Genomic DNA, 24152 nt, shown 5'->3' on the forward strand with positions numbered 1-24152 from the left:
CATTTTCAGCGTGCTGTCGAGCTGCTGGCGGCCGCCCAGCTGCCCCTGGAGGCGCTGCGCTGCCTGGGCCAGCTGGCCTCCTGCTTGCTGCTGGGCCGCGACCATGACGGCGCCCTGGCCGTGCTCACCCAGGCACAGCTGCTGGCCCAGGCTGGGCCCAGCCCGCCCAGCGGTGCATTCCTGGAAGTGCTGGTGCATTGCGAGGTGTCCCGTGTGCTGCTGCTGCTGCTGCTCCAGCCACCACCGCCCAAGCTGCTGCCCGAGCACGCTCGCACCCTGGAGAAGTACTGCTGGGAGGCCTTCGAGAGTGGGGCTGGGGCAGGTGCTGGGCAGCTGCCCCAAGCTGCCTACCTGCCCCCCGGCCTTTTCCTTCTGCTCCAGTCGGCCGTCATGGCCTGCCAGGAGAAGGACCTCGAGGCACTCAAGGTGCTACAGGCTGAGCTCTGGCCACTGCTCAGCCCCGAGCAGAACCACTTGCTGCACCTGGTGCTGCAGGAGATGATCAGTCCCTCAGGGCAAGGTGTCTGAGCCCCCTCTGCCTCCATGCAGTGGACCAGCTTTGTTCAACTGCTGCCACCTTCATGTGGAGGTGGGAAGCAGGGGGATGAGTGTTAGCCCCCTGCTGCTGCTGTCCTGGGATTCAGAGCTCCTTGGGCCTCGCCCACCCTGGCACTGATGTCACTCTTGCTTGCTTGCTCTTTGACAGTGATACACTTGTGCTCACTCTGTGACAGTAACTTGGTGTTTCCACAGACACTGGGTTTGCTTGAACTGAGCTGCTGCTGCTAATTTCACAGGAGCCAAAACCTACCTGGCATCACCAGTGAAACAAATCTGTATGCCACCTGGAGCAGAGCTCAGCGCCCTCACTGCTACTAGGAATAGCCCTTTGTCACCAATTCTGACCTCCAATCCAGTCCCTGTTGAGAACTACCATCAGCACTGCAACTTATTTCACCCTCCTCCTCCTGCCACTTGCCGTGGGCTTCTGTATCCTGCTGCAGCTGACTCTTTCCCGCCTCCCACTGTCATCCTCCATGTATAGAGGAGAGTGGTTTGGTGTCACAAGGGACAATTCCCCTGTCTAGAGGACCATGAATTTGCACAAGCTAATTCTTCCTCTCCTACTTCTGGCCCTAAGACTCTCCCTTCATCCCAATGAAGAATAATTTTGCTTTTCTCCTACAGCTCAAGGGAAAATTGGAGACTCCTCCCACTGTGTAATATGACCTAGCACATTCATAACTGCCAGTCTGCTAGCACAGAGCACAGCGGTGATGATCTGGACTTGTTTGCTATGTCTTCTGGAGAAATAGCTACACTCATTTTCCCAACAGCCTGCAAAAGCCAGAGCCTATTCCAGTTTAAAATCCAAGGTGTAATGACTAGGGCATTTTGTGTATATTTTAAAAATTAGACTATTCCTTGTACCAGCCAATTCACATATGTATTTAAAGTGGTAACTTGAAAAACAGAAATGACATGTTGATGATGGTGCTTTTTCTCCTCTGCTCCAGTTTTGTTTAGTGCTGGAATCTTGACTGAACTTGTCCTGTCTTCTTAACTATTGGCTCTGTCCCTTGCTCTGTTACTATAATACTACAGAAAGCACTCTAAATATGAAAAAGCATTCTGTATGTTTCTGTAAGCAGCTGTCTAGTAATATTGGGCACAAAGATGCTTTAGAAGCTTACAGTGGGGAAAAGTGCAAGCTATAGCTGAAGCAACGTGAACGTGTGCATGTTCTCTTTTGGGGCTAGACCTGATGATCTGCAAAGTCCCTTCCAGCCCCTAACAATCTATGAATTTTGCTTCTGATGGTATTGTCCAACAGATGCATCTGCATTTATGCAGTGCATAACTCTGTAGTGCTGTTAGGTACTGCATTTGTATATTACAGTTAACTTTAATATATGTAATTGTAAGTGAGAAGGAGTGCCATGGTATAAAAGAATGCTCTTGTGTCAACCAAAAAACCTTTTGCCTTCATAATGGAGGACAAAATTAAGCCCCTGAAATAGCCCTTTTTTCTACAGCACATGAATTTGGATTAGTTTTAATGTTTTGTGACTTCCATTGTTTTAAAATACCAGAACAGTTGGATAGATGTAGGGGCAAATCCATGAGGGGTGTAATGTTCGAGCTGCACCCTCCTCCTGGGCTGGGCTAGGCTGGACTGCACTGCAGGACTGTAAGCCCTTAAACACAGGTAAAAATCGTCTTTCTTCTCTGTACTCAGCACAGTGCCTCCCCTCCCCTGCGTGCCTTCTGGGTTGGGGAAGCAGCTGGAAACAGCAAGAGCAACAGCAGTGGGGAGGGTGCATCCAGGCAGCAACTATGGAGCTTCCCCCATCCCTGGGACAGTGGGAAAAGCAGCAGTGGGGGAAGGGGAGGGGAGTACCCCTGAACAATGATGGGAAGGGGTTGGGGGGTGGGATTGTTCAGTACTTTCATAGACATTAGGGCTGGAAGGGACCTCGCAAGATCATTGGGTCCAGCCCCCTGTCCAAGGGGCAGGAAGTCGGCAGAGGTCAAATGATCCCAGCAAGATAGACATCCAAGTGTTTTTTGAAAGTATTGAATATGTGCCTGCACCACCTCTGGCAGGAGTCTATTCCAGGCTGTCTATTCCAGTCACTGTCCCAAATCGATTCGTCCAACTCTTCAAGTTACGCAGGCCCTGTCTCCTACCTGCTCTGCCAGCCTAGCAATGGCTACCCTACCCACTGCAGCTCTGGCCCCTAAGCTAATTTAGACCCAATAAAAACTTGTTATTAATGAATTACACATCCTAAAGAGAGAGAATTTAATTAGCTATGCATATGTACTAATATGTAAAATAACAGCCTACATCAAGTACAGAGCTGGCCTGGTGCCACAGAGGCATGGCATGGGGTAGCTCAAGAAAGATTTCTGGGTATAATCCCAGCCCAAAATCCAGTTTCTTATTCGGGTCCATATACTCAGCACAGTGGCTGGGGTGCTGTCTGTTGGCAGACTGGCATGGCCGAACCGTGCTTTAGGTCAGGCAAGTCTCTGGTGAGATGTATCTGGTAGTCTCCTGGTGGCGCAGAGCTATGCTGTGGAGTGGCCCAAGCAGAATTTCTAGCCGTAATCCCAGCCCGAAACCCATTTCCTTATTCAATCCATTATACTTAGTACAGTGGGCATGGGGGCTGGCAGCTGGCAGCCTGGCATGACCAAACCATGCTTTCAGCCAGGCGGGACTGTGGTCAGAGTTCTTTGGGACAGTCTCCCAGTGGCATTGCCATGAAATTTGAGGTGGTTCAAGAAGTATTTTGCCCCATAATCCCATCCTAAGATGACCTTCATTTAGGGCTCTGTGCTTGATGTGGGATATAATTTTACATATTAATTAGTAGATCTGCATAGCTAATGAAATTCTCTAGGATGTGTAATTCATTAATAACAAGTTTTTATTGGGGTCTAGATTAGCTTTGAATAAGGAACTGAGAATAAGGAACACAGAACTGGAAACAGGAAACCAGGAATAAGGAACTGGGAATAAGCAACCAACTTCAGCCTCATTGGCTATCCAGGTCTTAAAAGCCTCAAAGAATGGAGACTGCACCACCTCTCTGGGTAACCTGTTCCAGTGCTTCACCATCCTCCCAATGAGAGTTTTTCCTAAAACCTACCTTAAACTTCCCTTGCTACAACTTGAGACCATTGCTCCCTGTTGTGTCATCTGCCACCACTGAGAACATCCCCTTGGCAACCACCCTGCACGTAGTTGAAGGCTGTTATGAAATCCTCCTCAGTCTGTTCTCTAGACTAAGCCCAGTTCCCTCAGCCTCTCCTCACAAGTCGTGCCCCAGGCCTCCAACGATTTTTGTTGCCCTCGGCTGGACTCCAATTCGTCCACATCCTTTCTGTAGTGGGGGCCTAAAACTGGACACAGTACTGCAGGTATGACCTCACCTCTGCCAAATACAGGGGAATGATCAGGTCCCTGAATCTGCAGTCAGCGCTGCCAATGCAGTACGCCCTTGGTCTTCTTCCCACCAAGGACCCCGCTGATCCCGTAAACGGGCAGCAGCCGTGGAGGCTGTCGTGCCCCTCGGTGCCCCCCTCCAGGAAGACGCACGTCTCAGCCTCAGCCTGAGGCGGGTGAAGGCTGCCCCACCCCCCCACGCGGGGCGCGCAGGCCCCGCCCCCTCCCTCCGGGCCGGGCGGGGGCCGGCAGAGCCACCATCCCTCCCACTCCACCAATGCCAGCACGGGGGGGGCCAGTCACATGACGCATAGCTCCGCCCCCGCTGTGCCCACGTGGCTGGCTCGGCCCCACGCGCGGTGCATCTCGGGACTACGCGGTCCTTCCGCTCTCGGCTGAGCTCGCGGCGCGGGGAACATGGCGGACGGCGGAGGTTGGACGGAGCCGTTCGGGCTGCGCCCCGAGCACATGGCGGCGGGGCGGGGAGGGCCGGGGGTCGGGACCTTGCTTGGGCTCGCAACAGCGCCGGCCCCTACAGCTGCCCCGTGCGCGGCCTTCTGGTGCGCTGGCGCGTGGCCGCCACTGCCCTACGGGGGGAGGGGGTGAGACACGCGCCAGGTGCGCGCGCAGTCGGGTCCGCCCAGGCCCACGTGGCGCCGCGGCCTTCTCCGCGCTACCGCCCCTGAGGCGGGCGACGGGAGACCCCGTCTCACCCCGAGCCCGGCCTTTCAGCTCGGCGGCCGTGGCTCCTGGCCGCCTGGAAGCGGGGCCGCCCGCCGGAAGGAGCACGTGGTCGGCTTCAGACCCGCCGACGGAGGCTGCTTTTTATGGAGCCTGGGATGGGGAAGCTGGTCCAGGAAGGACGGGCGGTGGTGAGGAAAGGGGCAGCAATCGTTGTTGAGCCTAGGAGAGAGCCTCTGAATGGGCTTTAAATGCTGGAGGCTCAGAGTAGAGAGGACCAGTGGGAAAAGCCCTGGTCAGTCCCAGTTCCCTGCCCTAGTGATACAAGCCTGTTTGACCTGCCAAGGGTCAGGGGCTTTGGTTCATTGTGGAAAACTAAGCTTCCCTTAAAAGAGGCCACTGGCGACATGTCGACTAATTATTTGGGATGATTAAAAGAAAAGAGGAGGAATGAGGGCACAGATTAATAGCAAGGGCCTGTGTGACACAGAGGCCTGGGCAAGACAGACCCATGGTCTAATCCAGTCAGTGGCAGGTCTTACGTTTTGCAGCAGGTAAAGGACCTGAAAGGAAAATGCAGCCACAGATTTGTTGGAACACTTGAAAAAGAAAACAGGCTAATAAGGGTTCCCAGAGGGGACACGCCAGCCAGCACCCACTGCCCCCTGAGCGATTCCAGGGACCTTGTGGATGCCAACCAGCGAAACTCAACCTATAGATGAGCCACAGTGTGAAAAGAAGAGCCCCACCCTCACCCCAATTCAGGTTCCTCCATACCATAGCCTTTGTCCTGGTCCTAGACAGGGCAAAATGGCCTACGGTCTGACCCAGTAAATGTCCATATTTTTAAGGACTCTTAACATAGTGGTTTAGAAGGCAGTTTTCTCTAGTGAGTTTGGATGATTATTTTCTGATGGAGGTGGCTGCTGCATTACACAGTTCCACTCACTTAGGCTTGGGCAGGGTCTGGAGTGAAAGGTGGTGACTGTCTCTCCCTCTTTCTTGTACAGGTTCTGTAGGGAAGAAGCACAAGAAGAAGAAGGACAGGAAATCGCTAGCTGCAGATGATGTTGCTGTAAGTGATGTCTTTATCTTTTTTTTTCTTCTTGTCTTGTAGGCCTATGTTTGCCTCCAAGTAAGCCTTGGTGCCTTGGCTTGGCTCTTGGAGGTAGTTTAGGCAGAGTCATGGAACTTCCTTCATCATGTTTTCATTTAGGCAGCTGCCCAGAAAAGATTTTTGTCTTCTCTTGCAAACTTGTTAAGCTGTGGATGGTTTTTTAAACAAAGATGCTTGTATTTAAATGCTTGCAGTTTGAGATTGCAAGCTGTGAGGGGAAAAGGAAAAGCCAGACAGAAAGCCATGCAAGGGGAAACCATTCAAATGGCAGTTCAAGGACCTAATCTGGGATCATATGTATGTTGGCTTAAAAGAAAATGGTTCAAGTTTTATCAGTCGGTTGTTCAGCTTGTTTTAGGATTGCACTCAGATATTACAGTAAAGAGGGACTGACAAATATGTAGAAAAACAGAACTTGCTGCTCTTACCAGGTGGGAAAGACAACCTTCATCTTGGATTCACTAGGTGTGATAGTATTTTTCCCCTTGTTTGGGGGGGGTGGTATGCTGGCAGCTCTTGCGGCTCTGACTGCAGCTCCAACCCAAGGTTAAGGGTCGGAGTCGGAGCCACAGCAGCCTCTGCCTCCACCCTCCCCTACTTACCGTTACAGGCATGGTTCCAGCCCATGTGCTCTATACGCTCGATCTGAATGGGGCTAGAGATGTGCTTGATAGTAAGTGGTAGGGTGGGGCAGAAGCTACAGACAGTAGGTAGAGTGGGATCAGGGAGTGCCGTCACTGCAGGGGGGATGAGTAATTTTCAGTGTATAGAATCTAATGGTGGGGGTCATTTTAGATTTGAAGTAGTCTTGGATTTGGTTAAATAAGGTAAAATACTGTCCTAACAAACACATGTTGGTATACTGATGTGTGTAGTTTTATCATGTTCTACTCTCAGGGCATTGGTGTGTCTTGGAATAAAACTGGCTTTTTGTTAACAAGTCAATATTTTGAGACTAAAATGGCAGTTGAGGGCCACATAGAGTTGTTTGCATTACAGCTGACTACATTTGATATTTATCCTCATGGATATGGATAACAGTAAAAGGAGGAGGAGATGCTTGTGCTTAATTTCTTTTTTAAAAAGTAATTCCCCTAAATTAGCATTTTTCAACATTGCAATAAAGTAAATCCCTTGGCAGGGCTTTCCAGCTTCAGAGCAACTGAGGGCCATGTGCCCTGTTGGCAGCCACAGGCATGACAAGCTGCACACCCCAAGTGCATAGGTGCGCCCTGCCCCACCTTCAGTGGCCTTTGGGCTCGCTTCTGGCACTGCCCTGCATTGTGGCTCCAGACTGCCAACTCCCTTGGCATTGTGGGCTGCACTAGGGTAGGGGGCATGCAGCAGAAGCTGGGGGAAGAAGGGGAAGCCCCAACACCCTGGCTGCTGCTGGAGTTTGGAACAATAGGGGAAGTGGTAGCTGGGTGAGATGCCAAGGTTAACACCTCATAGGTTGCATGTGAACTGCCAGTTGGCCAGCACTGCTTTATGGGATTAGGGTTTAGTCTCTCTTCATGAATTCACTCTTATTATCTACAGCCTTGAAAAATAGAAGTTTTTCTTTTCTCAAATTATGTACACTAAGAAAATTTAGATTAGCTGTGATCTCTGCAGTAGAGAAGCTAACTAAGTCTAGCCATCTATTTGATAATGCCTCTGATAAATAGAAGTTATTTCTGTTAAATGATATGGGCAGTAACTGTTTTCATGTAATTAATTATTGGATTTTTTTCTTTTAAAATGAGCCATTTATAATTAAATAGAAAATTGTTGGTCTATATTAAGGCCTAAACTAAAAATAACTTATTAAAATTTAAATTAGTGAAAGCAATATTGAAGCTATGTATTTGCTGTCAAAGTTGTTTGGTTTTTTAAAGCCAAAATGCAGACTTAAGAGGAAGTCATTGACAAGTATCTAGAACTAAGATGATGTTTAGTGCTAAACTAGCTTTGGTTAGTGGTAGGCTTTCTTTCTATGGATAAGGAAAGAATGTTTTCTTCTTTTCACTTTATTCAGCTGGTTCAGCTAATGACCACTTTAATTAAAATTGGGGAATCAACTGTTGCAACAGATGTTAATACATAAATTTGTTAGATTTGTTTAATTTATTTTCTCACATTGATAGCTTTGCCTTACTAAAACCATTCCAAAAGGCAATTTTAATGCATTTTAATTGAACTTCAACTACTGTCCAAAAATAAAGTGCTAGGTAGGACCTGTGAATGAAAACTAATTGTCTGATAAGCTGGACATCATTTACAGTTTTTCCCAAATGTGATCTCTGCTCTTTATTATGTATCAGTTTATTCCAATATTTACTATAATTTGAATGTTCCTTTCCTAAGGGAATAAATAAAGTACAAAATATAAAAACAAAATTAAATTGATTTAAATCAGCATTCTCGCTTACTAAGGTAAATCATGATTGCAGTTGTTCATTTACATCAATTTGGTTTACATTATTCTTGCCTGACAGTTGCTAAAGTTTTTTAAACGTCTTATTAACTAACTTATGAACATTTACAAGGAAATTCTAGAGACTTTGGAGGACATTGCCTGTCAGTTCTAATTCTCTGACTTAGTATTTCAATGTCTCCTCAGGATATACAGTATACAGAGGAATTTTTCATCAAGCCAGAATCCCGGGTGGCTCAGCTGGACACATCTCACTGGCCCTTGCTGCTGAAGGTAAGGAGCATGACAGAAAAGTCTAGGCCAGTTTAGGGTATACTCTTTCTGATTGTATACAATAAGCACCACTAGGTCTTGTCTTTCACATGTGTTTTTAGTGTACTGGCAAAGAAAGTAATGTCCATGGGAGCTTAGAGCTGACTAACCCCTCTGTGTCATGTAAAACTGTTCTCTTGCCTTGCCCATAAATGTGCCTGCTAGGAACTTCCCTGTTCCTTCTCTCTACTCCTGCAGTGATGATTCCATGGGGCTTCCATGGACTTCCTAGTTCTGGGTATGAAAGCTTAGATGCACTGGATTAACTGTCTTGTAGTTTGTTCGGAAAGCTTTTCAGTTGTTTCTGTCAAAGGCTGTGCTTTTCGTAGCTGCTCAGTATTCTCACTGCTATTGGAAAGCTCAATTTCTACATATGCCAGTTTTCAGTTGGCTATAATTCATATTTAATCAAACTCTAATTCACGTATCTAGTAGTGGAGTCCCAGGACCAAAATACTAAGTTTTCAGGAACATTTTTTCCATTTTGTTTGAATTTTATAGAATTTTGACAAGCTCAATGTGAGGACTGCGCACTACACTCCCCTTCCATCTGGTTCTAATCCACTGAAGAGGGAACTTGCTGAGTATGTTCGGTAAGCATATGTAGGAAAACGGCTGTTCCTTCTCTTCGTTTGTGTTGTACATGAATCTTCTGATTGCCTGGTTCAGGGGTTGAAAACTTCTTGCCACCACAGGTTGCTGCTTGTAACCCAGCCCCTGCCACAGGATGTACCCTACACCTCCCTGTTGATCAGCCATGCTGCGAAGGGAATAGAGAGGAAAAGGCAGTTGCTAGGATCCTGGAAGCGCTTTGTCTTGCTGTGGCTGGAGCGCATTGCTGATTGCCTTGGCTATCGCAGTTGTTTAGAGTGATGCTAATAGCACCAAGGTCACAGGTTCAATCCCTGGTTGGACTAGATGATCTCCTGAAGTATTTTCTAGCCTTAATTCTCTAGGAAATGTTCAAGGGCTGGATCCAGGATGTAGGTTGCACACTCCTGATGTAGTTCCAGAAACTGTTGCTTCTCTCCAGTGTTGCTGGATGTTCAGAAATCCTCTTTAAACTTTCAGCAGATTCATAATCATTAAAGCTGTTGTTAGAACAATTTTAATAGCATTTTTGGTACAGCCACAAAAGCAAACTTCTGTAGAGTTGAAGGTAGGCAGATGGACTTGCCTTTGTTGAAGGTACAGCTTCTGTAGCAGTTAATTTGGTCAAGTTCTGCTTATTGAAGATTAAGATTTCCAAGACCCAGGAGCCTGAAATTGTGCTTCTGGCTAAGTGGGTTGTCCTTTCAAAGAGCTGTGCACTAAACAGCCTCCACTAGTGTGGTGAGAACTTGCATGTTCAACACTCTTTATAAATAGGCCACTTATTTAGAGGTTCCTGTCTTTGAAAATCTTGTATATACGCTGCAAACGTATGATTGCTTTGAAAGCCAAATGTTGGTTAAGCAGGAGTGGGGTAGCAGCTGGTGTTAGTGGTTCTAAATATCTATAATTTGTTTCACTGTAGGTCGGGCTTCATTAACCTTGATAAACCATCCAACCCTTCTTCCCATGAAGTGGTTGCATGGATCCGGCGCATTCTTCGGGTTCAGAAGACCGGGCATAGTGGGACACTAGACCCTAAAGTAACTGGATGCCTGATTGTGTGTATTGAGCGAGCAACACGATTGGTCAAATCCCAGCAGAGTGCAGGTATGTTTTATTTTATTTTATCTTATTTGGATGAAAACTGTAAATTTTAGAGCAGATGGCTTTATTTCTAGCTCATTAAAAGTCTACTTCTAGGGCAGGTTGCTAAGCAACATTAGAGGCTAGGATGAATTATGAGCCCCAAATGGTGGCAGATAATACTGCATGTTTTCCTAAGAACTGTTACAGCACATCCCATTACATGAACAGGTTTCAGGAGAGCACAGCATGTTTAACTTACAAACTAGAGGTTAACCTGCCCTGTGGGTTTACGAAATAAAACTTGCTACACAAGAAACCTGCAGCTTGGCTCCCTTTGTCAGATGAAATATGGGTGTGTTAGACCTTTTGGTAAAGGTGGTAATTAAGCAGTTGTGCCTCTAGGTATTTGAGTTACGGTGCCACCTGCCTGGTGGTAAACAGTAAAACACAAGTGGCTGCTCCTGACTACTCTTCTGTCGTTCTTCCAGGCAAAGAGTATGTGGGAATTGTTCGGCTGCACAATGCTATTGAAAGCGAGACTCAGCTTGCCAGGGTAAGTCTCTGTGCCGCGAAGCAAAACATACACTGAATACTTAATGCAGCAAGCAGTTTATGTGGGAGACACTGAGGAAGAGCTGGTGGAGAACAGTCTTTTAACATTGTGATATAAAGAACATCTTGTTCTCACAAGACTCCAGTTTAATAACACAGATTTTTCTAAGAGTTAACATTAAAGGCAATTTGTTGCTTGCAGCATAGTCATTGGTAGTCATTGTGGTCTCCATACTTTAGAGCTGCCTGGTCTTTTAAGCTTTATCCATCCTTTCTAGCAAAGGGGTGTTCTCTTTGTTCATCTTGTCCTACTGCCCTGAGTGCCGAGGCACATATGGTATGTGAAGTGATGATGAAGTTTATCCATTCTCTGAGTGCTGCTGCACTGCCCCCCTGCAACACCCAGGTCCCTGTTCTAGGGGCTGTGTGCTGTGCAGCCTCCAGATTCCCTGCAGCCTGTCAGTGTTCTACTGGGGGCTGTTGGTGTGTCTGGATGGCTGCCTGCAGGAGTGAAGCAGAGCAGCAGAGCTGGAGCCTTTCTCCATAGGGGGCTTCATCTCAACCAAGACGAGGGATGCTGTCTGATCACATACTGCTGCCTAGCAAAACATCCCAGTATACCCCTTATCAACCCCATCAGTGACTGAAATATAGTGGTTGTTATCAAGCATGGTGGGTATCTGACCTAATGGGCTTCATTAATGAAATATGAGCAGACCACCTGAAGCCTGCAGTTCTCTGGATATGCAAGTGACCTAATTGTCTCAAGTGTTTGCGTCTTAAATGTTACTAACTATAAATGCGAGTTACACAGCATTGAGGGCTGTCCATTCTTCTGCTTCTCCCCCCAGGCAATAGAAACTCTGACAGGCGCACTATTTCAGCGTCCTCCTCTCATTGCTGCTGTAAAGAGGCAGCTGAGAGTCCGAACCATCTATGAAAGCAAACTAGTGGAATATGACCCTGAGAAGAGATTAGGTAAAGTCATGCTCTCTCTTTCATATCTTTTTCTGAGCAAGCTACTTAAGGGGGCCTGCTTTTCTTCTTTTGGATGAGACTGGTGTGCAGGTGTTTGAAGTCCCCTTCTGAAATCCAAGTCTTGTGAGATAACATCCTAATTTGAAACGGAGGTAGGTGTTAAGGCTGGATTGTTGAATGGGCTGTACTGTGCCACTGTCTGGTAAGGGAGGAAACAGTGTCCCTTGCTGTTGTTACTGAGGGAATATGCTTTATCTTGTATGATGATTTCTGTTAATGACTAATAGAATTTCTGTGTGCCTCCTTCCCTAATGGATGAAATTCTTCACTGTTCAGATATATACCTTAGCAAAATTTATCCTTCCTTTACATTTTTTTTTTCAGTGTTGAAGTGTCAATACTTCTTGCTGAGTTCCTTTTTGAAGAGCCAAATGATGTAAAATAGATTGCAGTAGCACTATGTGCAAAGATGACTTACATCTATCACCCAATACTGATGGCTGTTTCTGGGGTCCTGAATATAGAGCATCTCTGTACTCTAGTTGTTGTCCTGGCTTTAGAGAATGGTGGCTAGGTTTGTCTGAATTGGAAAGGCAAGTGTGTTTATATGGATATCTCAATGTTCTTCTCTGCCCTTGGTCCCAGGCATCTTCTGGGCAAGTTGCGAAGCTGGCACTTATATTCGAACACTGTGTGTCCACCTTGGCCTGCTGCTGGGAGTCGGAGGCCAGATGCAGGAGCTCCGTCGAGTGCGCTCAGGAATCTTGGGGGAGAAGGTAAGGTGTTACTGCTGCTTATGCTATAAACTGTTCCTCCCCAAAGTGTTGAGTTCAGGTCAGGGCTGCTGCCCCTGTTCTGGTAATTAAGCTTTGGGACAGTGAATGACTGGTGAATGTGCCAAAGTGATGGGAAATCTTACATTTTGCCACTCCATTCTCCAGCCCACAAATCTGTCTCCTCTGAATTCAGCTGCATGAGCTTTCTGCTTGCATTCTGCCTTCAGGTAGTGGCGTATCTTATGCATTGCACTTAAAAGGGCACCTCTTTGTAATATTTGAATGTTACTTTGAAAGTGATATAAAAACTATAGATAGACTTTCCAGCCTGACCATAAAAGTAAAGAGAGTTTGGATAACTTTTGTTTCCAGAGCAAGTTATCTGAAGTAAGTCTCTGAATATAGGTATTTCTCCAAAAACTTGTGGTTAGGGATGCACTGGTGGGTTTTCTTGGGCTGGTACCGATGGCCGGTTGTTTTTAAGGAGCCTTATCAGCTGATACCAATCCAGTTCTGATATACAGCCTCACAGCTTGGAGACCAGGATCAGGCTGATACGTCTGGTGTGGGGGAAAAGAAGGCGTGTCGGGGGGCAGATTGAGGCCCCTGCAGTGAGAGAGGGATTGGGGCAGAGGCAGGTGCTGCTCAGTGGTGGTAGGGTGTGGCAGGCTGTGGAACAGAGCCGCAAGTGGCTGGTCTGGAAGAGGGGACAGCTCCTGCTGCTGCGCACACCCTGGGAGGGCATATGCCCCCGGATCTGCGTAGGGCAAGGGTGGGCTGCTGCTGTGTTCAGGGAGGGTAGTGGTGCTGGAAGCAGGGCTACGGCGGGGGCTGCAGCCACCCCAAAATTCACTGTATACCCCCCCAATTTCCCCTTCCAGTACCGCCATCTCACAGCCCAGCCCAGTCCCTGGCCCCAGCCCGCAGTGGCAGCCTGCCTCGCACAAATCCAGGGGGCGCCCGCCCCCGTGCCCTCCTGGGGTGTATGCAGTGGTGGGAGCCGACCCCCATGCATCTGTCCCAGATCCGTTCCCTCCCTCACCTCAGGGGCCTTGATCAGCACCACCCCCCCATGTCCCTCCCCTTCCCCTACACCAGACTTACCAGCCCAACACTGGTCTCTAAGCCCCATATATGCTGAGGCTATGCGCATGCGTGGGACACTTTTCGGCCACCTCAGGCAAAAGAAGCCAATTGTGAATACTTTCAATTTTCCTTATATCAGTGCTGATCTGATATGGGACCAATATATCGGTGTTCCTCTACTTGTACTTAATGCCTTATATTGTAGTATACCTGTTGCTGTTTCTGATCTCTTACTTGAGACCATTTCATCACTGTTTTGCCTTTGATTTAGGAAGCATAGGTAGCTCAGTCTTCTGTTGTTTGATCTTTCATGACTGGAAATCCAGGTTTACATGTGGGTTAGATCACACATTAAATGAATTCTATTTCCAGCAAGCACAAATGCTAACTTGTGGTCAGGCACATCCCAAGACTGCAGTAGCAGGGCCGGGGCTGAGGGATTTTTGTCCCTTACGTGGGATATGTTTGCTTACCTGCTTTGTTCAAGGCTGTTGCCAGTTTTGTCCCTGAGCCCTTTTTTCAGAAACTTGGGATTTATTCTGACTTCAGCCTGCTCCTCGTGACTAGTGTTGTCTGCATTCACTCAGTTCTGTCTTTTATTTTGGTGGCTGACTTAAGGGTTGATGGAATGGGAAATGTCTCTTTGCAGGACAGCATGGTGACTATGCATGATGTGCTAGATGCTCAGTGGCAGTATGACAACAACAAAGATGAGAGTTATCTGAGGCGGGTTATCTTCCCCTTGGAGAAGTTGCTAACTTCACATAAGCGGTTGGTGATGAAAGACAGTGCGGTGAGTTCAAAGGCGGCTGTGGAGATTGTTGACCCCATCCATCTTGGATAGCGAGAACTTGAGGTTGGGGAATCTGATGATAATCCAGATGCTTATGGACAGCAGCCAAAACTGCTTTTAAAGGGTTAGCTGTGGGAGATAGTTGGTGCAAGTCCCACCTGAGAAAGATGGGCAGTGTGCAAGATGACTTTTTTTCATTTAAAAAAAACAAACCAAAAACATGTTCCAAGCCAAATCAATTCCAAATCCATGAGTCATTCAAGAACCATATGTGGTCATACTACTGGCAAACCTATTCCAGTGGGGCTTCAGATGCTTTCAAATCATTTGGCGGGCATCCTACATGCAGGCCCAAGCCCAGAGACTTGGGGTTCAGATGCCCCCAAGTTTCACTTGCTCCTGCAGCTGTATGGCTGAGGGCAAGCTAGGGAGGAGTCTCCCATTTCCATAAAGTGGGCATAAAGCCAAGATCTTGCCACTGGAAATGAAAGTGGGAGATTAACTATACGTTACCTCCAGGAGTACTACCCCATGCCAAAAAAAATGTATGCCTAGCGATTAGGAAAGCCGCCTTAGTGGTCACGGTATTTCAGGTCTGCACTTGATCTGAGCCAAAAGGCCACCTGCTCACATCTTATTTTGCTCCAGCTAGTGGAGTCTACTCTACAGAGCATTCCAGGGCTCCTTTTCACTAGTTTCCATAACAGGTGGGTGAGGGAACATTATTGTACAAGGTGTGGTGCTTGTGTATGGAAGTTGAAATGGCTGGATAACTTTGCAGTGGCAGTGTTTCCTTTGTTGCTTAGGACCGCACTGCTTTTTATGCTAAGCCACCTATTCTCTACCCCTACCTTTCCAGGTTAATGCCATCTGCTATGGAGCCAAGATAATGCTTCCTGGTGTCCTGAGGTACGAAGACGGCATTGAAATTAATCAGGAAATAGTTGTCATCACTACTAAAGGGGAGGCCATCTGCACAGGTAAGAGATCACTGGTCTTTCAGCTGCCAGGCTCACTGTTTTGAAGTAAATGTGGAAGGTTTTCACTAGCATGTTAGTAAAGTTGCAGCAAGCATGGGAGTTGAGTAAAATGTGTGCATATTAGGCAAACTCACCATAGACAAGTATTTTAAACCTTGTTTCTTGGTAACAATGACAGGATGTTAGGGCTGCCAAATCAATGATGACAACTAAAAAAGTAAGTCTAGTATAGTAACTGAAAATAAGCTGATTGCAAAGTGGTCATCAGCAGACTTCTTGATCCCATTACTTCATAGTTGTCTGTTCCTTTGTTGTCTCCCTTAAATCCTTGAGATAGACAAGGATTCTTGTGATGACTGTTCATCCGCTACTGTCCTGGGTGCTGAGATGTGTGGTATGTGAAGTAATGATGAAGTTTGTCCATTCTTTGAGTGCCTCTGCACTGCTTCCTGCAACACCCAGGTCCCTGTTCTAGAGGCTTTGTGCTGTGCAGCCTCCAGATTCCCCCCAGTCTCTCAGTGGTTTACTGGGGGCTATTCGTGTGTCTGGATGGCTGCCTGCAGGAGTGAAATGGAGCCAGCAGAGCTGGAGCCTCTCTCTATGGGGGGCTTCATTTTGGCCAAGATGAGGGGTGCTGTCCTATCACGTACTACTGCCTGGTAAATAGTTCTCTGCATGCCAAAAAACCTGGTGTAAAGAAATAGATAAGCTGTAGATGGCAGCTGACCTACTGTGAACTGTTGCATTTCTGTGCTTATACTAAAGCATTGTTTCAATGGACACTGCACAGGAAGTAAACACCAAGCTTCCCCATGACTGAAACAACACATGGGGTTGATCAGTGCAAGTGTGTTTTTATTGTGCACATATCCCATCTCCTGCACAGTACGCCTCCAAGTAATGTGACTAACCCTTATGGTTAGTCGGTGTATCCCATGTACTCTGTAACACTTACTCTTCAGTGTAGCCAGTGAGGTTGAGCCTGGTTACAGACTTCGGGAAACTGAGCTAGGTCTCTTAACCCAAGCAGTAGAGCTTCCTGCTTTTAGTCTTAGGATCATAGTTGTTTCATCTTCAGTAGAGTATAAACCTGTACCCTTTGGCTTCCATGATCACAGGCTTCGGAAAGCTTTGGCTTCCACGATCACAGTCCGTTCTTTGGTGAGAGAGGCAGTGGTCTGCTGGAAAGAGACAGCCTCCACCTCACTGCACTGGGAAGGAGGCTCTTCTCAGCCAGATTGGCTGACCTGCTTGACCGAGTTTTAAACTAAACCTGCTGGGGGATGGGGGGTTACTGCCACAGCAAGCCCACTGGGCAACTTTTGCAAATTCAGCAGGCTATGGCACTTAAGGGAACCCACCCCTACCCCAGCCCTGGAACAATGTGTAGAGACGACTAGGGCCCCCAGTGGGACACTTATGTGCCTGTACACCAATGTCAGGAGCTTGGGGATCAAACAGGAGGAACTGGTCCTCCTGCTAAACAAAAATTACTATGATCTCATAGGGATAACAGAGACCTGTTGGGACTCCACCTATGACTGGGCCATAGGTATAGACAGATATACCTTATACAGGAGAGATCGGTAGACAAAAGGGGCAGGGGTGTACCTCTCTACATCAAGGAAAGCTAACATTAGCATGCAGGGTGGACAGCTGGAGACTCTCTGGGTTAAAATCCATGGTGAACATGGCACAGGGGACACAATGGTAAGAGTCTACCACCGACCTAACCAGGAACAAGAGCTCAACCAGGATTTTGCCAAGGAACTGGCTGAGGCTGCACACTCCCAGTGCATGGTTGTCATGGGAGACTACAACTACCCAGATGTTTCGTGGCCTAATCCAAATGGTTGCAAAGCTTCCTCGTGTATGGATGAGCTGTATCTGACTCAAGAAGTCTATGGACCAATGAGAGGCAAAGTGCTGCTTGGCGTGGTACTGGCAACGGGGGATGATTTAATCGGTGACCTAACGATCGAAGGGGAGCTGGGAGACAGCGACCGTGAGCTGATCACCTTCACCATCTGCTGTAAAGCTGGCAAGTCAGTCAGCAATACAGAAGTCCTTGACTTCAGGAAAGCTGACTTTGACAAGCTCAGGAAACTTGCTAGTGAGGCCCTAAGGGACCACGACCTGAAGGGGAGGGGAGTTCAGCAGGAGTGCTTGCTCCTCAAGGGAGTGATCCTGGAAGCACAAGCAATGTCTATCCCATCTCAGAGGAAAGGCAGCAAAAGGGCACAGCAGCCCCCTTGGCTCTGCAGGGAACTTGTGGACCTCCTGCATCCAGAAAGACATATAAAGGATGGAGGGATGGATCCACCTCAAAGGAGGAGTATTCTGCACCAGTCCAGACCTGTAGGAAGCGAACCAGGAAAGCCAAGGCTGTGACCAAATTCAAGCTGACTACATGCATCATAGACGATAAAAAGTCTTCTTTTAGATATGTGGGGAGCCAGAGGAAAAACAAAAGTAACATTGGACCCCTGCTAAACCATATGAGACAGCTGATGCCCAGGAAAAAGCCAACCTGCTTAACGGTATTTTGCATCTGTTTTTCACCAGCCCCAAGGGACGGCCATGCTCAGTACAGTATGGGACAGCCAGGCTGAGAGAGAATTGTTATCCTACATCAATGTCTGGCACTGGCATGGATCTTCGAGAACTCGTGGCACTCAGGTGGAGTGCCTGAAGATTGGAAGAAGGCCACTGTGGTGCCTATCTTCAAGAAAGGGAGGAAGGTAGATTGGGGGAACTACAGGTCTATCAGCCTCACTTCTGTCCTCAGGAAGATCTTGGAAAAAATGATCAAAGGGACCATTCTTGACAAACTGGCTGATGGCAACATCCTGAAGGATAGCCAGCATGGGTTTGTTGCAGGTTAGATCTTGCCTGACCAATCTAATCTTCTATGACCAGGTGACATATCACCTGGACAGGGGTGAAGAGATTGATGTCATATATCTTGATTTTAAAAAAGCCTTCAATCTCATGTTCCATGATCATCGCATGGAAAAATTGGCCAGCTGCGGCCTCGGCTACACCACAGTCAAGTGGCTGGGGATTTGGCTCTGAGGTTGGACCCAGAGAGTGGTAGTTGATGGAAGTCGATCATTGTGGTGCACTGTGACCAGTGGGCCATCCTTGGGCCTATACTCTTTAACATCTTTATTAATGATGTGGACATTGGTATCAGAAGTGGACTGGCTAAGTTCACCGATGACACCAAACTGGGGTAATGCATACACACCTGAGGGCAGGATGGTGATCCAGGCCGACCTAGATGGGCTCAGAAAATGGGCAGGCATAAACCTGATGGCATTCAACACCGAAAAATGCAAGGTACTCCACCTTGGTGGGGGGGGAAGCCCGGCAGCATGCTTATAGGCTCGGCAGTGCTACGCTTGCTAGCACCATGGCCAAAAGGGACTTGGGGCTCATGATTGACCACAAAATGAATATGAGCCACCAATGCAATGTTGCCATTGGTAAAATGAGCAAAACTCTGGCTTGCATCCGTAGATGCTTCTTGATCAAATCCTAGGATATCATCTTCCTGCTGTACTTGGCCTTGGTGAGGCTGCAGCTGGAGTACTGCATCCGATTCTGGGCTCCACAATTTAAAAAGGATGTGGAGAAGCTTGAGAGAGTCCAGAGGAGAGCCACATGCATGGTCAGAGGGCAGGGAAACAGACCTTATGATAAAAGGCTGAGAGCCATGGGACTCTTCTGCCTGGAAAAGTGCAGGCTCAGGGGTGACCTGGTGACAGCCTATATGTGCATAAGGGGTGTGAATTGGGATCTGGGGGAATACCTGTTCACCAGAGCGCTCCAAGGGATGACAAGGTCAGATGGTCACAAACTCCTCAAAGACCGTTTCAGGCTGGACCTAAGGAAGAACTTTTTTACTGTCCAAGCCCCTGAGGCCTGGAACAGACTCCCTCTAGAGATGGTGCAAGCACCTACTCTGGGCTCCTTTAAGAGGCATGTGGGCATCTGTCTTGCTGGGATCCTTTGACCCCAGCTGACTTCCTGTGCCTGGACCAGGGAGCTGGATACTGTGATCTTCCAAAGTCCCTTCCAGTCCTAATGCTTATGAAATCTATGAGGCCTGTGCTGAGTGGATCTTGCAGATAGTTTTTCAGGTCTCCTTTTTTTCAGATTTCTCTCTTGGGGATAATTATTTTTGGAGCATGTCTTTCTAACCCTTTGATGGACATGTAGAGCAAAGTGAACCCATTAACTGGATAGCTACACCATAGCCCATACAGCTTTTTGTTCCTCACAGTAGTCACAAACTTTTTTCTTTTAATCCACATCTGTAGCCATTGCCTTGATGACCACTGCTGTGATTTCTACCTGTGATCATGGGATAGTGGCAAAGATCAAGAGAGTAATCATGGAAAGAGACACTTACCCCCGAAAATGGGGTCTTGGCCCAAAGGTAAGCTGTGGGAGTTAAGGGAATTGCTTGTTGGAAGATTCTTGAAGTGGGTGTTCTGCTGTTGAGAAGCTAATTTTTGGGTAGATTCATTCAAAGCTGCAGGTCCAAGGTACTGGCTTGCAGTTTCAGCCCAAAAGCTCCATTTCTAAGAGTGCAGCATGCAAGCTACTTCAGCTTATGTCACTTGCATGCCATCTGAAATGGACTTGATCAGCTGTGCCTCTGCTGTGAAACTCTGGAGCCTTTGGGCTGTGTCTTGCATTACTATAACAATGTCAGGGAGCTGGATTTCTCTTAACATGGTTCAAAGCTTGTCTCCAAGTGGTTAAGAGTCAGTCTACACAAGTCTTGATTAGTCTGTGCTGGGTGGGGACCTTTCTTATGTGAAGAGCCAAATGATGTAAAACAGGTGACATCAGCACTCTGTGCAATGCTGACTTCCATCTATCACCCATTACTGATGGCTCATGAAGGGACTGGGCACAGAGCAATCAATTCCTTATTCTTGTGAGACTTAAGTAACGGGTAAAACAGAGTTCTTTGAAAGGTGTCATAGAAATGAAAAAATACTGTTACTACAGTGCATGTAGGCAATGCCACTTGCACATTCTCCTGCCTGAGATCCTTGCCTTCATGTTATAACCGTCTGCCTAACTGGTATAGTAACAGTAGATGATTGGCTCCATCTGGCTTGGAGTTTAGCCTCCTCCAGACTGTTAGTGTAAAGTCCTCTTTTCTGGCTTGCTTATTGCCTCAGGAATGTACTCTTATTACACATATAAGAGGAATGGCTAGCTGTGTCAGTCTGAAGTCAGACAGAAGGTGGGGCAAGGTGGCATCTTCAAGACCTAACTGGTTCAGAGAGGCATGTGTCCTACCTTCTACAAATATAAGAATGACTTATAAACAGAATACAGGAATCTTTACATTATTTTTATACCTTGTGACTTCAACTAGAAAAGATAAATCTTCTTTGAAGCTGGAATAAGACTGTTCATGCTTTCTGCACTCTCGTATCAGGCAATTCAGAAGAAGATGATGATCCAGCAGGGCCTGTTGGACAAGCATGGCAAACCGAACCAGAGCACGCCAGCTTCTTGGGAGAAGGAATATGTAGACTACAGGTAACATTGTGTTTATGAGAGACCTGTTGAGGGGCAGGCTGGGGGGGTGACTTCTGCTAGTCTTTCTAAACTGAACTATGCGCATACAGGAGACCCTCGCCATTCATGGGGAATCCATTCTGGAAATCCCTGCCAATGGTGAAATCCACGAATACAGACAGGGCTCCCTGTCAGATGCCACAGCCACCCCCTGCCCCCAACCCCCCATGAGAATCTGGAAGTGCGGGGCTTCCCTGCAGTACCTGGGGACCGACTGCGGCTGCCTCCGGGGGGGAGAAGATGCTGCTGCCTCCTGCTCCGCCTGCCCAGCTCTGCCCTCCTCTGTGCAGCACTCCATGCCTGCTTACGTAGAGGCAGGAGCTTGGTGCAGTGCCAGAGCGAGCTGCGGCGGCACTTGCCCCAACCCACTCCATTGGCGTGGCACGACACACCACAAATATTCGAATCCACGAATAGTGAGGGTTTCCTGTAGTCTTCACAATGTTCAATTGTCCCTCAATTTTCGGGACCCTATTGACTTCTTAAAAAAATCTTTGTTCAATGAAAAGTCACTGATTTGGAAATGCCCGGCAAGGTGTGTATTTACAGCCTCTAGTTGGCAGTTGTCGTGGTGCCCATTGTCCTTGTGCAGTGCTGTTTGACCTGCACCCATCTACTGCCCCATGAGTTAAATGGCATGCAGACAGTTATCCCTTTCTAGCCTGATACTTGTGGCTCTAGAGGGAGTCAGTCTGCTACATCAAGCAGGGGAACCTCAGCCTTTTTCCAGCACAGCTGGGTGCTGATGCAGACTTCAGGCTTCCCATACACCAAGTACCTTTGGTATCTTGGAATACCACAGGATGTACAGTGCTTCACCTGTGTAGCAGCAGGAGACTGAGGGATGGGACTTGGTCTGAGAGGAAAGTAACTCTAGAGAATGAATTCTGCTCACTCAAGTGTGTTTTTCCTTTCAGGATCACTGTTAAGAAAGAGGAAAAAGCCATCACATCTTGCGAGGCAGAGAGGACACCAAAGGTTGGTGTCTAGTCCTCTTACAAAATGTATTTCAGACATGGATGGTGGGTGGCAATAAATATCGTTGCCTTGGTAGGTTAGTTCATGAAGTTAAAGCTCTGTATTGCTGCTTTGGGGGAGGGTTTTGAAGGCCTGTTGCAGAACTTAGTGCACAGGTTCTCCTTGTGTTCATTTATTAGTACATCAGAGTAAGTTTTAACATGTAATGTATTAGCCAGCAAGCTGGATGATTAATAGAGATGTTAGGCTTTGGGAATTACTTGAGGCACAAGGCTTAGGAACCAGAGTTCAAAAGGACAGAAGGCTACGACCCTGGATGTGAATGAAGGGCTCTGATGGGATTCCAGAAGCATAATGCATCAGCCCAATTTTGAGGCTTTACCCAGCTTAGAAGCCAGCCAGTGCATATGACTGGAGGCAGAGTATATTGGATCCAAGTGCCTGAACCTCTATTTGGGTCTTGGTACCTTGTATTCAAATGATGATTCCCAGAAAGGAGCAGCACAGATCTCTCAACTTGTAGATGGAACGTTGCCAGGGAATTGGTGTGCCATGCTGCTCCTGTACATGGGAGCAGCATCAGGGATTGTCTAGAATCTTTCAGAAGCTCGTAGACAAGTTCCTCAGTCTGTTTTCCATTCCTATATATATGCCACTTAACTGCATATTACTAGGCATACTTCTTCCTTGCTGGGGGAGCAGGGAGGAAGGGCCATTCAGACCTGTATAAAATATTCCTCTTCATCAGTCTTAACGCTTTGGGGAGAGAATCTGTCCTAAATGTGTCTTCCCCCTTAAACAGCGAAAGCGAGAGACGGAAAGTGAAAGTGAAGAGGTGACAGTGGCTACCTTGTCCCCAACCACTCCAGAGCCTGAGGAGCTGAGCAAGAAGGAAAAGAAAAAGAAGAAAAAAGAGAAGAAGGCCAGAGAAGCTGCGGAGAGTGCAGGCGAGCAAATGGAAGTGGTAGGTACCTGTGCAGTGCCCTTGTGCAGCCCAAGCTGAAGAGTTCCATTAGATTTGCCAGGCAGGGCTGGTAGTTAAACTGGTGGATGCTTCCTTGATGAAGACAGGGCACTGGACTGGTACAGTTAAGTACATTTTGAAAGAGGACTTCTCTTGTTGGAGCCTGGGCCTGTGAGCTTAAGGGAGTTATTGTAGGGAGCAGGGTCTGGTAAATGCTTTCCAAAGGAAGCATGTCAGAGAGCCTCCATGGGGTTGGAATTCTCCCCCATGAGGTAGTTCTGTGCAGAATAGTCAGGGATTCCTCTTACCATTCTGGAAGAACCTGCAGATCCAATACTGGTCTTCTGTGCCCTTTCCTTTGGTGTAGTGTAATGTTTGCTTCCAATAAACATGCTCCCTGGACTGCAGTTCACTGCAGATGGTCAATTACTGACCTGCTCATCTCAGTTTGGGGCAGTGGGGTATTTCCTTCTGAACCTGTGGAATTGGGAAGCCTGGGCCTGAGGGGATGAGAGCACAAGTGAGACTTTTTCAGGTCCATATTTTTAGAAATGACTGAGTGACCTGAAGAATGGCTTGCATTTAAAGTTTATCTAACTCTGTCCCAACTTTGCAGTTGGTCCAGTAAAAGATACCACCCTAAGAAATCCCTTGCCTCTTCCATTAGAGTATGAGTCTATCTCTGGCCTTCCTGAGTTCTCTGTCCTCTCCACAGGCTGGTGACAGCAGTGCCAAGAAAAAGAAGAAGAAGAAAAAACAAAAGGAGGCTGAAGAGAGCTCTGAATAAAACTGGTTTCTGGTTGGAGAGGAGGAACTTGAGAACAAATAACTGTTCCCCCAGCAGGGCAGAAAGACTGACCACGCAGCGAGGGGCCTGCAGTGTGACAAGGCCCCTCATCTGCTTGCACGCAAACAGGAGACTCTCTCTGCAAAGGGCCATAGCCTACTCACCGTAAGCCCTCTTCATCCTGTTTTAAGGGTAACGAGGGTAGGGAGCACAAACAGCCACCGCACTGGACTGTTAGAAGCTACCACAGACTGGGCACCTTGTGCATAGAAACGGTGTCCTCAGGGTATCAACAGCTCTGGCTACAAATAGGTTATCTTAACCAGTGTTTCCAGCTTCCACCACAAATGGGGAATAACACTTTTTCCCTTGTTCTACCTTTCTCCTTTGTTTAGTGCTGAGAGTCATTACCCCAGACAGTTGCCAGATGCTTTTAAAGCTGATGGGGTTGGCCTTGAGGTACTTACTGAGGAGGGCATGTGGAGGGGGG

The 24152-nt window shown here is 47.5% G+C and overlaps 2 protein-coding genes across 3 annotated transcripts in view; both read left to right on the forward strand.

Annotated features, from left to right (window-relative positions):
• LOC109300322 (factor VIII intron 22 protein-like) overlaps positions 1 to 796 on the forward strand; it is a 12292-nt gene extending 11496 nt beyond the window's left edge. The window contains exon 3 of the mRNA XM_019521004.1: positions 4 to 796. Within this exon, the coding sequence (XP_019376549.1) occupies positions 4 to 528 (525 nt within the window). The 3' untranslated portion in view covers positions 529 to 796. The remainder of the gene's footprint in view (positions 1 to 3) is intronic.
• Positions 797 to 4290: 3494 nt separating this feature from the next.
• Positions 4291 to 23697, forward strand: DKC1 (dyskerin pseudouridine synthase 1). 2 transcript variants are annotated; one of them, XM_019521220.1, is made up of 15 exons: positions 4291 to 4388; positions 5647 to 5711; positions 8356 to 8442; positions 8983 to 9074; positions 9998 to 10182; positions 10650 to 10714; positions 11565 to 11691; positions 12337 to 12467; positions 14203 to 14346; positions 15206 to 15326; positions 19652 to 19770; positions 20791 to 20894; positions 21851 to 21911; positions 22714 to 22875; positions 23591 to 23697. In XM_019521220.1, the coding sequence occupies exons 1-15, from the start codon at positions 4373 to 4375 to the stop codon at positions 23660 to 23662; spliced, it is 1551 nt and encodes a 516-aa protein (XP_019376765.1). In that variant the 5' UTR covers positions 4291 to 4372; the 3' UTR covers positions 23663 to 23697. The 2 variants fall into 2 exon arrangements, with proteins under 2 accessions (XP_019376765.1, XP_019376766.1); XM_019521221.1 differs by lacking the exons at positions 21851 to 21911; positions 22714 to 22875; positions 23591 to 23697 and having other exon boundaries at positions 20791 to 20898.
• The last annotated feature ends 455 nt before the right edge of the window (positions 23698 to 24152 follow it).

This window comes from Gavialis gangeticus, unplaced genomic scaffold (assembly GCF_001723915.1).
Source record: "Gavialis gangeticus isolate Ggan-Ray unplaced genomic scaffold, GavGan_comp1, whole genome shotgun sequence".
Lineage (NCBI taxonomy): Eukaryota > Metazoa > Chordata > Crocodylia > Gavialidae > Gavialis > Gavialis gangeticus.